The sequence below is a fragment of the Aristolochia californica genome, unplaced genomic scaffold (genome assembly GCF_029961685.1).
Source record: "Aristolochia californica isolate CCGP_79_NKW_82.1479 unplaced genomic scaffold, dmAriCali1.0.hap1 SCAF_2, whole genome shotgun sequence".
In the NCBI taxonomy this organism is placed as follows: Eukaryota; Viridiplantae; Streptophyta; class Magnoliopsida; order Piperales; family Aristolochiaceae; genus Aristolochia; species Aristolochia californica.
Genome location: NW_027181881.1, coordinates 8,287,680 through 8,304,341, shown reverse-complemented (window position 1 = coordinate 8,304,341; position 16,662 = coordinate 8,287,680). Strand labels below are relative to the sequence as shown.

Below are 16,662 nucleotides of genomic sequence, written 5' to 3'. Positions count from 1 at the left end.
ATTGTAAAATATATTTACGGCATCATCTTATTTACACCCCACAGAGTCAATGACTGAGCTAGTTTTTATTTTTGAAATATTCGTTGCAATTCCTTCATGCTTTTACCTGACACACAATATCCAAAATTTTGAAGGCCCCCAAGGAACTGAATACTTCGAAATAAATCCCCTAGGAAATTTACCTTTGTTTCCACTGAAAAATAAGATCAGACACAACGACACAGGCCGACCAGTACGGCAATACCGTGCCGCTACCGCACCTAGGAGTGTCGGCCTCTGAATATAGTCTATCGGAAACAACCTCTTGCAGCCCCGAGCCAAGATTAAAATAAACCAGAGACTAGAGTTTGGGTGTGTTCAACGGAAGTCCGATCCGATAAGGCTGCCGTTGAATCTCCATCACTAAGTGCTAATTATTTGAAGTCGGAGCCCTTCATTGAAGATAGAGGCACTCGAATCATCTCTGTCATAACGTCAGGAACGAAAGGCGAAAGCACCATCTCCAAAATAAGCTGATTCTAGAAAGTGCCTTTACAGTCCTGCTCCGCTTTGCCCTTTACACTTTTTGTCGGCTTTTTCTCTGCGTTTTATTTTGTCTATGTTTTCAAGACCGTCACGCACCGATGTCATCCGTCGTCTGGTTCTTATATTTCCTAGAGGATTCAGATATTGTTCAAATTACTGAGAGGTTATTAAACAGATAAGTGGAAACTATAATCGACGTCTGCACCGTATTCGTTCTTGTCAGTTATTTTCCACTTGGAAATCCTCCGCCACATTTCCTCGGGTCAGATTTCTCAGGTCCAGGATTCTCGGCAAAAAGATTAAACAAGAAGATATAGCCACTTCCAGGTGGCCGTTGCCTATTCAGTCAACATCTGAATGAACAGGCCGTAGCCGGTTAGCTTGGACCGCCTCTTGCTATGTGGCACATGTGATTTTGTTTATTCTCTCTCCCCTTCACTCCCTCAGCAGGCGACGGGAACGGGTGGATTTTTCTCATCCTCTAAGCTTTGGCTTTCTCCACACAGAAATACATTGTCATCTTTCCGGTTTCTGTTCTTCTTCTCTCTTCCTCTTCAAACTGAAATTAACAATGGCGGCGGTACCGTCATGGCTCCCGCAGCCGCAACTCCTCCACCCCAGCTCTCTGTCTCGAACTACCAATTCCGTTTTGGCCTCAAACCGTACTTTGTTTTTTGGCGACCCCTCGAGTTTGTGCTCTAAATCCAAGCGGCGGAGGGATCGGAAAACCTTTGCTCGAAGAGGTCGAGAACTTCCTAAACGTTGGTCTGTACTGAAATCCGTCCTTGAATTGGATAAGATTCGTATGACTTCGAAGGAGTCGGATGTTATTTCTGGACTCGACGAAAGGAAGGTGGCTCCATTACTTTGGGCCTTCATTTTATAAACTAGCATTTTTTTTGTTTATTTGTTCAATTATTTATTTATGCAGCGAACTGTACATTATTTGCGCTTTCATCTGCTATTATAGCTTGTTTCTATTAAACATTTGCGTTCGCTCATAGTTACTGAAATACTGTTAAGGATCTCAAGTGACGTGTTTTCAGCGAGCCTGAAGTTGCTCCACTGATGTTTGATATCGACTACAACTGTGATGGACTTATTAACATTTTTCTTTTTCATTTATTCTTGAAGTGTAGTGAGAGTCCTCTTTTTGCAAAAGAATAACGATGCAGAGGTCATGATGCACTATGGGGAAGATGAATGCATCCACATAATTGAGTATGGGAGGACGAAAACCACAAGTTTCCCAATGGAATAAAGAGATTGGCTATTGTTGCTCGTTTCTTGTGAAGGGTAGCTTTATGGTTGAATTTTTTGATTGAAATTGACCCCAAGATCACAGCAGTGGATTTTGGCATGGAGACTTTTGAAGATCACCAAGGTGAACAAAGTGGAAGGGGTTGAGCTAAGTCCCGAAAGTTTGGATCAGTTTTGGTATTCAAATCAGTCCAGATGTTTACTAAAGAAGGTGAAGTGTATGGTCATGACTTTCACTAGTAAGTACGGGCAACATGATCAGTAGAAAGGCAGGCAGCATGCTTAGCTTAAACAGTTCTCTCTAGAGATTGATTGTGATCCGATTGTATGTTAGTGGCACGGGAAACTGCAACTTAGTATGAAAAATTAGTGTCTGAAGACAGAGGGCCCAAGAGCTCAAGAGCTAAAACAATGAAGGGTAAGAGTAGTCTTCTCTATAATGGGTTGTAGCTGATCACCCTCCTAAGTCAAAGAATCTGCCATACAATTAGTATTGCCAGGAATGTGATGCCAAACAACCTAGAGAGAATCGCTAAGAGTACAAATCTTATCATCCAATGATAAAAAGGCCTGGGGGGGGGGGGTCTTCCTTGAAGTGAACCATGATAGAACCACCTTGGCATGACCTTCCACCACAAGGGGGTATTGAAATACATGTATAGGGGTATTCTGGGCATTTACTATGGTTGTATGTCCCTCATAGGATAGTAGTAAGTTGGTCTTCATGTTAGAGATTTATGTTTTAATTTGATTTTTTTCTAAGTTGTATTCAGAGAGTTCTAAGGCTTTATGCGTGGAGGGCATTATTGTAATTTGATGTTCTTTTTCACTTATGTGAATAAATAATATAGAAAGGGGTCAATTTCTAATCCCTAATGAGTGTCTTCACTCTCGCACTCTTTTGTATCTCTCTCGTGCACTTCTCTCTTTTCCTTTCTCTCACTTTTTTAATTTCCTGTTATTATTTTCTACATGGTATCAGAGCTCTTATCCGCTTGCTGCGAGGTCCAAGTCTTCTTCCCACCTTCAAATTTGTAACTTCTCTAGAAAGGAAATTTATCTGCTAATTGAAGTTAAAGGTCAAAATTTTATTTTCTTTCTTGTGTGATAACCCTAAGGTTAATGGTGTCTGTTGTTAATTGAACAGTTGTTTGGGAGTTTTTTTCCCAATCATGGGCCTGTGCAATTTTGGAAGACCTGCAAATTGCCTGCTTCATCATCTTAAGATGTCAGCCTGAAGTGACTATCCCCTTGTATTTTTCATTACAACACAGTTGTAGTATAGTGTCTTCAGCTGTGCTTCTCGTGCCCTAATTTTTTAGTTGTGTGTGGACCCACTTCCTTTGTGCTGGCATTTATATTGTATTTTTTGTAATTTCTTGGTGTTGGTTGTTATGCCAGTGTATTCCAGTGTGGTTGGTGTTAGAATACGGGTGTCTTGTGGTAGTAAACAATGGCTGATTCTGGTGAAATTATTACACCAACCAAAGAGTTTGGTTATTTAGAAGGTAAGGATACTATTGTGATACTTCCAATTCAGGCTTAAGACCGATATGAGAGAGAGAGTGCGAGGGAAAGAGATCGAGGAAGAGAAAAAAATCGGGGAAGAAGATGTGACCTAAGAGAGGAGAGGGAGCATGGAAGAGAGGAGCCGAGAGATCGAAGGAATGATGCGGAAACCAGGGAGAGCGATGGAAGAAATGAGTGTGAGGGTTCGCAGATGAGGGTACTCGTGAGAGTTGATGAGTTGCTGCAACGTCGAGGAAAAGAAGTGGTTACAGATCAAGATTACAAAATCTTTGATGAGGATCGAGTGGAATCAAGTAGGTGACCTTGCTTTGCAAGCAACAATAGGGGATGCATTGTTGAGGAGGAGACAAGTGAACATCATGTTTGAAGCAGCATTCTGCGGACAAACTGACAAGAGGGGGAGCATGGTGATTGGAAAACCATCCGGAGTAAAGCATCTTGTTTGAAACTTTGTGCTGGTAGGATTGGTAAACCTCACGTGGGACTTCAATATACCTATGGCAGCACTGTTCTATCTCTAGACTAGCAATGCGAGCATGCGATTTCGTTCTAGTAACTATTAGAAATGGGGAGAAACGTTCTTTCATCTTCATCTCCATTGTGGCCTATGCGTAGTTCATCAGGTAGTTCAAGCTTGTCACCTTTCATGGTCACCCCGGATCCATTACGAAGGAACTTTGGACTGGAAACATGCCAGAGGATGCAAAATTACTCAATGTCAAGGAAGTTCTATTATGGTGTGTATATATATCCCTCAATGTGCAAGTTCCAACTTTGGATGGAACCACCATACCTGCTGCATCACCCTGCTTTCCCACTCCTCTTTGTAGGAAGAGAAAGTGCAACCATTGCTAGTTCTGACAATTAAAGTTGTGAGGGATTCTCAGGCAGTGGGTCTTATCTTGAGTTGGTTACATACTAGGAAGGAGTTTGCCTCTCTATCGGGCGTTCCCCTTTGGGAAAATTGGGGTTTGATCCTGCATATGGTGGGCCCCTGTAGGAATCCGGTTATGGCCACTTGGGATCCTCCCCCTTACAACTGCATCAAACTCAATTTTGATGGCAGTGTTTTAGGTTGTCTTGGGTCGGTTGGAGCTGGTGGTGTTTTCAGAGACAACAGTGGAGACCTTATTCTATCCTATGCTGGGCCGGTGGGTATTGCTGATTCAAATATTGTTGAAGTAAGTGCTCTTCTATTCGGCCTCCAAATCTTTAAAGAGCAGCTTCATGGCAAGCTGCTTATCGAAGGAGACTCAAAGACTGTCATCAGCTGGTGTTCAAAAGATAGCTCCCCCCCTTGGCGCCACTGGCCAATCACTGATTGTATTGTTGACATTGTGTCATCCATTCATTGTAATTGGAACCTCGTTCCTAGATCACCCAATTCTTTGGCTGATAAATTCGCAAAATTCGGAACCTCCCAGCAATCTCTCATTGTTTGGGAAGGTTTCCCCTCTTGTAATATGCTTGTTTGAGCTCTCTTAATAAAATTCAGCATCATTTAAAAAAAAAGGTTGTTTGGGATCTGCTATTGCTTCTTGGCTCTCTAGACAACTTTGTTTGGACTACAAACCACTCTTTCTATTTGGGATCCAGTGAATGACTTCTCTAATTTCGCTCAGTTAGTGATAAACTCTTGGCCACCAGGTTATCACTCAATAGCAATCTCACTAGGGATCTTTGTCTCACCAATATACGGGAATGGGAGCCATCTATGTCTATGAGGCTCATGCAGGTAATGAATTCATATGTGGGGATCCCGATTGAGCTTTGGGATGATCATGTTCTTGACAACATTCCAGCTCAAAGAATCATGGCTTGACTATGCGAAGCTTTTCATCATCCCTGACAAGCATTGGATTGATCACACTTTTCTGAAAATTGATCTGGGAGACATCTCTTTTTGGGTCAAAATCGTATTCGATGAGATTGGCAATAGGAATGGACTGGTTGCTAACCATCAGCCCTGGAGAAGACAAGACATCGACTGATTCACTCGCTAATTACTCGTTGCTCGAGAGTCGAGTTGCCCCTCACTTTCAACAGAAGCGAACTGCAAACCCAGAGATTGATGTTTTCGACTCGGACTTGTCGATATCCCTTCCACCGTAGTAGTCAATTTCAGTTTCAAATTCAAATTCTCGTCGCTTGAACCATTTACTTGCCTCCACTTGCCACCCTACGTCTCTCCTCTTCCAGTTCCGAGGAAGGATAGCTAGGAGCGAGGAGAGAATTGAGGGGAGAATAAGGATTGTGGAAGATATCTAGTTCGGGCAACACTTGGTGTCTTGTGGGAGTCTATGGGCCCACTAGACACAATTAGAGGCACCTCTTCTAGGACAACCTTCTCTCGGTCTGTCAGAGATGGCCAATCCCTTTGCTACTTGTCGGAGATTTTAACGTGATGCGATTTTTCCATGAGAAGTCTCCCCCATCTCGGAGGATTACTACCTCCATGAGACTCTTTGCCGATTTCATTGGGTGCTAGGATTTTGATGAAATCGTCATATCAGGGAAGACTTTCACGTGGTCCAATAGCAGACAACCCCTTGTCATGTCAAAGTTTGACTGATTCCTTGCCAATGAGGATTGGCTTCGGCTCTATAGCAATGCATCTGGCAAAGTTCTTGGTCGTGTGGTTTCGGATCACTGGCCGATCATGGTGGATACTCACTTCGGAAGTTGGGGATCCCCACCTTTTAGATTCAACAATGCTTGGCTTAATGATGCTACCTTTGATTCTTCTTTCCAATCATTTTGGACGAAGATTGTTGCTGTTGGCCCGAGTGGGTGGTCCCTATCGATAAAATTCAAGCTTCTCAAGCCCCTTTTGCGACGTGGTACTTGGAGCGTTAGTCCTCCCGTTCGGCTGAGAAGGCTTCCGTCCTTTCCCAAGTGGCCACCCTTGACTCTGATGAGGTGTTCAGAAGTCTGATCCCCTCTAAAACAGCTCATTACTATGCCCTTCAAGGTCAATTGCAAGCCTTCGCTCACAACAATTTTGTACATTGGAAACAGCGCCCCATTTCAAGTGGCTCTTGGAGGGGGATGCGAACACAAAATTTTTCCATGCCGTTGCCACAACAAGGAGGAGAGCCAATCGAATACCTCTCTTTGCATCAATGGCGAGGTTACCTCGGATCGGTCTCTTATTTCTAACACTTTAATGACCTTTTTTGCAAGGTTTCTGTACCGAATGCCAACCAGTTCGACCATTCTTCTAGAGTGTTAATATTTTGGCTATCCTTGCGGCAGCCGCCAATCTTATTGAGCTTCCCTTCTCCAGATGAGAAATTGAGAAAGCTGCTATGGGCCTCCCTTTGGACAGAGCCCTGGGTCCGGATGGGTACAATGGCGAACTTTACCGTCACTGTTGGTCCTTCATTGGCGAAGACATCACTGATATGGTCCATTCATTCTACTGCCATGACATCGCTTTCAGGAGTATTGGGGCTTCATTCATTGCCCTTGTTCCCTAGAAAGATGGGGCAGAACAACATTTAGATTTTTGGCCTATTAGCCTCACCGCTAGCACTTATAAGGTGATTGCTTGTCTTCTCACCAATCGTCTTGGGGCGGTGCTTCCAGTTGTCATACATAAAGGCATAGTGCCTTTATCAAGGGGAGGAATATTCTGGATTCAACAATGGCGTGTCATGAGTTCCTTCACCATTTCATGACCTTGAAGATCCCTAGGTTTATCCTCAAGCTTGACTTTGAGAAGGCTTTTGACAGAGTTAATTGGAAGCTGTTGGACACCCTTTTGGAAAAAATGGGGTTCGGAGACAAGTGGCGGTTCTTGATCCAAAGTTGCATCTCCTTAGCCAGTTATTATGTGTTTCTTAATGGGACAGTGTGTGGCTACTTTAAGGGAACTCGTGGCATCTGTTTAGGGATACCCCTTGTCCCCATGGCTCTTCAACATGGTGGCTGAATATCTTCCCTCCCTGATCTACTAGGCCAAAGAATTGGAGTGGCTCCTCCCTACTGCAAACTTTAAGGCGTTTGACATTCCGATTCTTCAGTTGCGGATGACACCATTTGCTTCGGTATGGGCACCATGGATCAGATCAAGAATCTGAGGGTTGTCCTTGGTCTCTTTGAGTTGGCATTGGTGTAAAATATCAATTGGAAGAAAACCACTCTTCTTGGGTACTATATTGATGGTGCAGTTCTTCGGGATATGGCTGATTTCTTGGGATGCACTCTTGACAACACGCCAGCTACACACCTGGGCCTCCCTCTATTTGATTCTTGTCCCACGGCTTCACTTTGATCCTCCTTTATTGAGAAGCTCGAGAAGAGGCTAGCCACTTGGCAGGGCACGCTCCTATCCACAACGGGAAGACTTTGTCAAAGTCGTGCTTGGCAGGGTTGCCAAATTATCTCTTGTCCTTCATTCATTGTCCGACCTTGGTGTGCTCTAAGATAGATGCTATTCGTTGGCGTTTTCTTTGGAGAGACTCTGAAGACACTTTCAAATATCATTTGGTTAGTTGGAAGGAGATTTGTCTTCCTTGGATTAGAGGTGGTCTGGGCATCCGGCCCACGAAAGAGATGAACTGTGCTCTCCTCCTTAAGTGGATCTGGAATATGAATTCCAAGCATAACGACTTGTGGAGAGAGATGATGGTGAGATTCTCTCTCCATCTCTCGGGTCGTTGGTGGAGAGAGGGAGGCACTCTCCGTTGTTTGTCCCCAATATGGAAATTCGTCTACAAGTTGCTCCCCACCTTTAAGGCCGTGACTTCTTTCTAGCCTGGGGATGGGAGAAATCTTCTTTTTTGGGTTGATGAGTGGTGTGGTCCCTGCTCCCTATCGAGGATTACCCGGGCTATCTAGGACTGCTATGGATTTGTCATGCTCGGTGGCTGATTCGTGGAATAATCAATCTTGAAGCCTTCTCTTCCGCCGGGGTTTGAATGATGAAGAAGCCGCCACCTTCTGTTCGCTTCTATCTAGCCTCAACAGTGTCATCATTCGGGACCAGGTGCATGATAAGTTGATTTGGAAGCCTAGCATCAACAGTATCTTCTCAGTTGCCTCAACTTATTCCCACATCAGGGAGGATGACCCCAACATGCTTGAGCACAAGGCCAATCTTGCCTGGGAACTCTCCGTGCCAAATGAGATAATTTTTTTCATATGGACAGCCCATTAGGAAACAAATCTTCACTGTAGACAACCTCCACAAGCGGGATTTTACCGCTCCTGATAGCACCTGCCCTCTTTGCAGTGTTTGTGAGGATTCCATTCAACATATTCTCCTTTACTGTAGCTACTCTTGGAGAGTTATGAAGATCTTGCAGAAAATTGGCATACAGCTAGGTCTTCATCAGGACCTTTTCGGCACTTTCAGATGGTTTTGGGGACTTGATTGCCTAGAATCAGCAAATTGCTTTTCTTTGCTTGCCTGGCCCATATCCCGTGGTGTCTATGGCTTGAGAGAAACAACCGGCGGTTCAACCTCAAATTCAGCAACTTGGAAAGCACTGTCTCTTGCGTCGTGGGAATGATCTCTAACTGGCTGCACACCAGGAAGGAATTTGCCTCCCAGGCAGGCATATCCCTTCGCTGGAATTGGAGCCTTATGGCTCTTATGGCGGGTCCCCAAAGGGTGCCTTCTATGCAAGAATGGGAACCTCTTCCTAGCGATTGCATCAAGTTGAATTTTGATGGGAGTGCTTTGGGCTGCTTGGGGCCCGCGGGTGCGGGTGGAGTCTTCAGAAACCACAAAGGAAAGACCATTCTTTCCTATGCTGGGCCGGTTGGTATTACTGACTCCAACTTCGCTGAAGTGACTGCCCTTCTCCATGGGTTAAAAATTTTCAAGGACCGTCTTCATGGAAAACTACTTATTGAAGGGGATTCCAAAGTTGTTATTAGCTGGTGCTTTAGCACGGCCTCCCCCCTTTGGTGTCATTGGCACACCATTTCTTCCATTTCAGACATTGTATCTACTATTTCATGTACTTGGAATCATATTCCTAGATCAGCCAATTCCTCGGCTGATAGATTAGCTAAAATTGGAACATCCCTTCAATCTCTCATTGTTTGGGATGGTTCCCCCTCCATGTAATTTTACTCTTTTAAGCCTTTTAAATATAACTCAACACTATTTAAAAAAAAAAATAGATGTCAAGAGTACATAAATTACAAGTATACCCTTCACCTTGGAGAGAGTGAAGAAGAGGCAAACAACTTAAGATATTTATAATAATACCACCTAAACTTGTCTCTATCTTTCAACAACATATAAGAATCAAATGGTTTTTTTGGTGGTGATTCCTGATCTTTCTACTCTTGAAGACATTTTGTTGAATAGGCAGCAAAAATTGTTATTGGCATGAAATTGGGCGCAATAATATTGCTTGAAAAGTTATCATAGGGCTATTGTGGTCTTATTAAGGCACAGAGAATGAAAATTTCCACGATGGTTTTGAAGAGAGAGACATGGTAAAAGGCAAGTAGGGTAGTGGCTAAGTGTTGAGAAATGTACATTCGAATCTAATTTGTCATGTCCAACATTCTCATGTGTTTCACTGGACGAAATGAGTAGATAATGATATTAGTCAGGGTGTATTGATAAATCTTTAGTGACATCTTGAGAGGAGTAACATGAAAGCATGATGTTTAATGCTACTCTATTTCTGATGGTCATCAAGCCCAACGAGTAATTATGGAATAGCGTCAGCTTAGTGGAATATGAGTGAACTGTACAGTTCCACTTTCAGTTCCTCTACAAAACAAGTAGACAAGTCACCATCCATATTTGCAGCAATTCACTAATGGATGACTGAGGGGTTTCTATGTTTTTCATTTATTGTTGTTTTATGAAAATCCTCCCCCACTACTCACTTGGTTGTGTTTATTATTACTTTTGTTATGTGCAATGTACTTACTTTTGTTATTCAAATTCTTCTGTTTGTTCTTCAGTTCTCTAAGTTTCATGGTGACAAAATCTATTTGTTTGTGCTTAATGATGATCTATTAATTCCTTTGAGTGGCTGGTTCTAGGTTGCGAACTTGGAGGATATTATATCTGAAAGAGGAGCTTGTGGGGTTGGTTTCATTGCAAATCTGGATAATGAAGCATCGAATGGTATTTTGAAGGATGCTCTTACAGCTCTTGGCTGCATGGAGCATCGTGGTGGTTGTAGTGCAGATAATGACTCTGGTGATGGGTCTGGAGTGATGACTTCTATACCATGGGATTTATATAACAATTGGGCTAATAAACAAGGACTTTCTTCTTTGGACAAACCGAACACTGGTGTTGGAATGCTTTTCCTTCCAAAGGATGAGAATTATATCAAAGAAGCCAAAACAGGTGATCCTTTTATAAAATCTTTGTATTGCCTTTTCTGGCTGAATCCAGTATAGTCATGTCAGCGTAGCAGGTCATTTAAATAGCTAAAATCAAATTTTCATGTAAGAAACCAGTTTGTTAAAATTTAAATGACTATTCGACCTGTCTGATGAGTTTCATGAGATTTGCACTTTTCACTTTTGCAGTTATTGTAAATATTTTTAAACAAGAGGGCCTGGAAGTTCTTGGGTGGAGACCGGTTCCTGTGAATATGTCCGTAGTTGGTTATTATGCCAAAGAAACCATGCCTAGCATCCAGCAAGTGTTTGTTAAAGTTTTGAAAGAGAATAATATTGATGATATTGAACGAGAATTGTACATTTGCCGGAAGTTAATTGAGAGAGCAGTAAAACAGGAAAAGTGGGGGGATGAGCTATACTTTTGTTCTTTATCTAATCAGACAATTGTATACAAGGGTATGCTTCGATCAGAAGTTCTGGGGCAGTTTTATCTGGATCTCCAGAGTGATCTTTATAAATCTTCTTTTGCCATTTATCATCGGAGGTACAGTACAAATACCAGTCCAAGATGGCCTCTTGCACAGCCAATGAGGTTTTTGGGTCACAACGGTGAAATCAATACAATACAGGTTCAGTATCTTGATTTTGCTTCTTTTTTGAGGCCCTTTGTGGTTCTCTTTCATTTTCCTTCCTTTTGTAAAAGTTATACTGTGATGTTTATTTAGGGAAATTTGAACTGGATGCAATCACGAGAGACATCCCTCACATCTCCTGTTTGGCATGGCCGTGAAAATGAAATTTGCCCATATGGGAATCCAAAGGCATCAGATTCTGCAAATCTTGATAGTACAGCAGAGGTTTGTCTTCTTACAACCTGCGTCCACTTTATTGCATGCTCTGCCTAATAAGTTTTTTTGGAGTATTAAAATAAATGAAGTGTTGTGGAAGTCCTAATTGTGTGTTTTTTTTGCCAAAAGAGATTTAAATGAATTGAACCTAGCTCTACTTCATGATTCCTTATCCAGGAACTTTTGCAAAATATTTGGACTTTAATTTTTTGGAACATCAACTAAACGATTTCACAAAATGGTGATCTGTTAGTAATCATGGTTCAAGGCTCTGGTTATGTAGAAATCCCACTTGATATGATTTAGAAGAGAAAAGAGTGAAAGAGAAGGGAATAAAGGAGAAAGAAAGGGAGAAACTGCCAAAACATTGCATACTGTTAGAGAACCCATTAGCTCTGTAACCGTCTTTATTCAGTGTTTTATGTCATAATTACAAAGATACCCAAAATGGTCCTCTTCTTCTGTACACACTATAGAACTGGTAAAACAGAAAATAAAAAAGCTCTGAGGCCTTACAAAACCTGTAGCCAACCCACATACACATAACAAAAAAAGTCAGGGGATCATAGTACATGTAAAATGACTAAAATACTCTTGTATCTTCTAATACTCCCCCTAAGCTGGAGTGTGGAAGTCATAGAGTCCCAACTTGTTACAAAAACCAACAAATGCCTTGGTAAAGATGTCTCCAAGTTGGTTAGTGGGCTTCATGTATGGGTAACAAGGTGGCTTGCATTATAGACCACCGCCTGATTGTCACATCCCTTGACCATTGGATCCTTCAAAGCCAAATTCATCTAGTAGGGACTTTACCCACATAAGTTTACTTATGGTATGTGCCATTGCCTTTATCACCTTTCTGTTGGACGAACAATCACAGTCGGCTTCTTGCTCTTTTAACTACTAAGTTGCCTCCAAGGAATGTACAATAACTTGTAGTTGACTTTTTATCCACCTTTGGACCTATGTGGTTGATATAGAAGTTCCTTAACTAGATCTATCGTTTGTGCTGCCTCAAAGTTTACTCTTGTTGGGTTCTCCTTAAATTGGTTTGCTAATACCTATTGCAATGGAAATGGTTGGTCTTGTAACAATTGGATAAATGAGCTGTTCAACTTACCTTTTTTACTTATCTAAAAAAAAAAAAAAAATTACCTGTTTTTACTCAGTTTTTATATTTCACCGTGGATCTTTGATCATCATAGAGATTAGGACTCCCCTCTATGGGGTTTACAACTGGTTTTGCTCCCAACAAACCATATTGCTCTTCTAGTTTTTTGATATAGTTTGGTTGGGAAAGATCTAGGCCAACCTTGCTCCTTTTTTTTTGAAATGTTGATAATTTTATTTCAAAGAAAGAGAAGATACGTCAAGGGAGATCTCCCCTAACAACAAGAGATTGAAAGGGGGGGGGGGGGGGGGGGGGGGTGGGGGCTGATTTTGCGCACAAATCAACAACCAAATTGGCCGATCTAAGTCCATGAGACCAAGTACAAGAAATGGTGGATATAATGTCTAAACTATCAAGAAAAACCTGCCAATGACGCATGGGGGGAAAGATGAGGTGGAGCACCATCCGATGACAATCTTGGAGTCTCCCTCCACGATAAGGAGACCACTGAAGCGGTTTTGAAAAATTCGCGAGCCGTGAAGGAGACCGGAGAGTTCAGTAGTGGTCGAGTAAGCAATTCCGAGAGGGCTAGAGTAAGAGAGGATGACAGTGTCCTTTGGATAAAAAATCACCCCACCAAACCTAGCCAAACCCTGGTTCCCAAAGGATCTACCATTAATGTTTACTTATAATATCCAGAAGGAGGAGGCTCCCAAACAGAAACTCGGTGGGGGGCAGTGGGGACAAACATCTAAGCGATAATCTTCCAATTGGTGCGGACTGGGGCACAAGAGAGGCAGGCAAACTCTTTCCAGGAGCGATCCAGGTAGATATGAGCCCAGTGGCAGTGAAGGAAACTTCAGTAGTAGAGCGAACAGTACAATCAAACCGTCTTGGAGCTCCTTTCCTTCCAGAGGCACCAAGGAACGAAAGCAATGCAAGCAGCCAACAAAAGCTTGCCTAGGCTAGGCAGGCAGGTTCCAGGAGAAAAACGACACATGGTGCTCAGGTCAAGCGGGATGCAGAGGCTGAGTCCTATGTTGTCAATCATGTAGGTCCATACCTTCTAGGCGAAGTCACAATGGAGGAGGAGGTGATTCACAATTTCAACCACCGTCCCGCAGAAGGGGTAGAGAGGATCGGGAGTGGGTGTTACCATTCCTAATAAGGTTGTATGTAGTGAGGATCTTATTGCGGCAGCACTCAAAAGAAAAAAACTTCACCTTGGGCGGGGCCAAGAGGCGCCAAGCAATGGCTACTGGGTGGGGGGCGGGTGGCTGGGTTCATCCCATAAGATGACGGTAGGCCAAGGAGATCGAGAATTGCCTGCTGTCATCAAGGAGCCAAATCATCCGATCAACCGTTTGAGGGCGAACCATAATACTACCGAGACTATCAATCAAGTCACAAACAGAAATAGCTTCCTCATCAGTAAGGCCGCGTCTAAGGCGGAGATTCCATGAGCCATTCCGTCAAGCGTCATAGACAGATAAGTCGCGGTGGTGGGTAAGACGAGGCAACATAGCCATCACCCGACCACCAATCCGTCCAGAAATGTAGATTGGAGCCATCTCCAACAAAGAACCAAATGGCAGTGCGGAAAGAGGAGAACAAATGAAACATGGTCTTCCAGATGGGGGAGAGATAACGACAATTACCGCCAGTGATCCATCTATCACCAAGACACCGAAGCTTGAAGGCAACCATTGGCTTCCGCGAAGCCCCTGAGGAAGAGTTGAGCTTCCAAAACCACTTGAGCAAAAGAGCATGTCCCATTTCCTTGGTGTGCCTGATCTCGAGCCCTCCCAAAGATGTTGGCTTACACATTTCATCCCAATTGACAAGGTGATAGTGAAACTTATTTCCAATGCTACGCTACAAAAAACTTCTCTTGATCATGTCAATGTGCCGGCTAATAGAGGCGGGGCAAGCCAGGAAAGAGAGGAAGTAGTTGGGAATACCCATGAGGCATGATTTTAAGAGGATCAATCTACCAACCGTGGAGAGCATCCTACCGTTCCAAGGGGAGAGGCGTCGCTCAAGCCACTCAATCACAGGAGCCCAGAGACCTATCCGGGGTCTACTGTCAGTAAGAGGAAAACCCAGGTAGTATGTGGGAGCAATTGCAATAGGGCATCCTAGAGTCTCTGCCATAATCTGAAGCAGGGGGGGGGGGGGGGGTCGATGTGATATCCCATGATGGTTGACTTTCTCCAGTTAATTTTCTGACCAATAGTGATCTCAAAAAGGCCGAGCCTTAATGTTGCGAACCTGGTTAAGTGTGTCGACGCCGAAGAAAATGGTGTCATCCGCGAATTGGAGCAAGGGGATGTCAAAGTAACTCTGTTCAAAGACGACCTCTAACCAACCAATGCTGCGGGCATAGTAGAACATAGAGGATAAGTACTCAGCAATGATGTTGAAGAAGAGTGGGGAGAGGGGGTCTCCCTGATGGATGCCTCGAGTGCCCTGGAAGAAGCCATAGACCGTGCCATTGAGGAGTAAGGAGTAAGAGGCTGAAGAGATACAACTGCGGATCCAAAATCTCCATTTCTCTCTGAAGCCCATACACTGCATAATGTCGTCTAGGAGGGACCAACTAACTCGGTCAAAAGCCTTCTCGAGGTCCAACTTAAGGACAAACCGTGGCCGACCCATCTTGGCAAAATGATCCACAATTTCATGTGTGGACATAGCTGAGTCAAGTATATCATGGCCTTTGATAAAAGCACTCTGGCCTCGATGGATGATGGTAGGTAGAACAACCTTGAGACGATGAACCAGGATGCGGGCGATGATCTTGTAGGGACTTGAAATGAGATTGATCGGCTGATAATCATGAGGGCGCTCCACACTAGTTTCCTTGGGGACTAAAACAATAAGAGAAGCACCCACGCTCTTAAAGGTGATTTCACGATCATAGAGGCTTCAGACCATGGAAATGATGTCCGACCTCACAGTGGGCCAGCAAGCTTTGTAGGATTCCCCTTTGAATCTGTCATGGCCCGGGTCCTTATCCCCGTGGATTCCCAGTACAAAGAAAGGAAGCTCAATGAAACTCGCCAGAATTGGGGAAATCACGAAGAAGTGAAGGCTGGAGAGCCTGGGCCGGTGGTCTGAGCCAGCACGGCTCAAAAAAGATCCTCAAGTGTTGCTGTAAAGTTTGAGCCAGTCACCAGTGGCAAGGAACCGATCAAGCTTGGAAAGGATAGGAGGTCTCTGACCATTGGAACAAGTAAACGTCTTGCCAGAGAGGTTGATTTCTTCCAACTCAAATCTGCTAATAAAATCAGCAAATTGCCTCATGGTTGAGGTAGACCGGGAGGTAGGGGGAGACTTCTCATTACAAAAACAGGTTGCATTGAAATCCCTGGCAAGGAGCCAAGGAATTGGCCAAAGAGGTAGAAGGCCAGAAATCTCATCCCAAAAAGAGCGATGATCCCAGTATCTGGCAGGGCCATAAATGCTGGCAAGCCCCCTAGTGAAACCAGTGCATCTGTCACGCAACTTAACTCCAATAGTGAAAGAGCCATTCACGTGATCTAAGACTTCAACTGCAGAGGAGTTCTAGAGGAGAAAGAGGCCACTAGAAAACCCATTAGCATTGATGGCAAGCCATTCCAAATTATTACAACCCCAAAGGTCATGTATAATGGAATTGGAAGGGTTCTGACATTTAGATTCTTGGAGGATTACAATAAATGGGTCACTTTTGGAAAGAAGATTTCGAACAGTAGCACACATTCTAGAGGATCCAATCCCACAAACATTCCAAGAAAGAATAATCATTTCTTGACTTCTCTGCAAACTCCTGATGTGGTCTTGCTACCTCAAATGTTATCATTGTAAACCACTCCCATTCTTCGAGCCAACTCAAAGATACACCCCCAAGTTTCATCATCAAACTGGTGGCGCTCATTCTGCAAAGCCAAGTAGAGCTGCCGGTTTCTGTCATCGGGCGGGGGAAAGCATAGGACTCCATGAATCATTTCCCCTGACTGGCGGGGAGGGCCACTGGGCTCCCCAGGAGGGGGGGCTTGGCCAGAAATGCGGCGACGA

General features: G+C 43.7%; 1 protein-coding gene across 1 annotated transcript in view; it reads left to right on the top strand.

Moving 5' to 3' along the window:
- The first annotated feature begins 429 nt into the window (after positions 1-429).
- LOC137955714 (ferredoxin-dependent glutamate synthase 1, chloroplastic/mitochondrial-like) overlaps positions 430-16,662 on the top strand; it is a 100,073-nt gene continuing 83,840 nt past the window's right edge. Inside the window, exons 1-4 of the mRNA XM_068802794.1 lie at positions 430-1,378; positions 10,333-10,645; positions 10,831-11,273; positions 11,370-11,501. Of these exons, the coding sequence (XP_068658895.1) occupies positions 1,097-1,378; positions 10,333-10,645; positions 10,831-11,273; positions 11,370-11,501 (1,170 nt within the window). The 5' untranslated portion in view covers positions 430-1,096. The remainder of the gene's footprint in view (positions 1,379-10,332; positions 10,646-10,830; positions 11,274-11,369; positions 11,502-16,662) is intronic.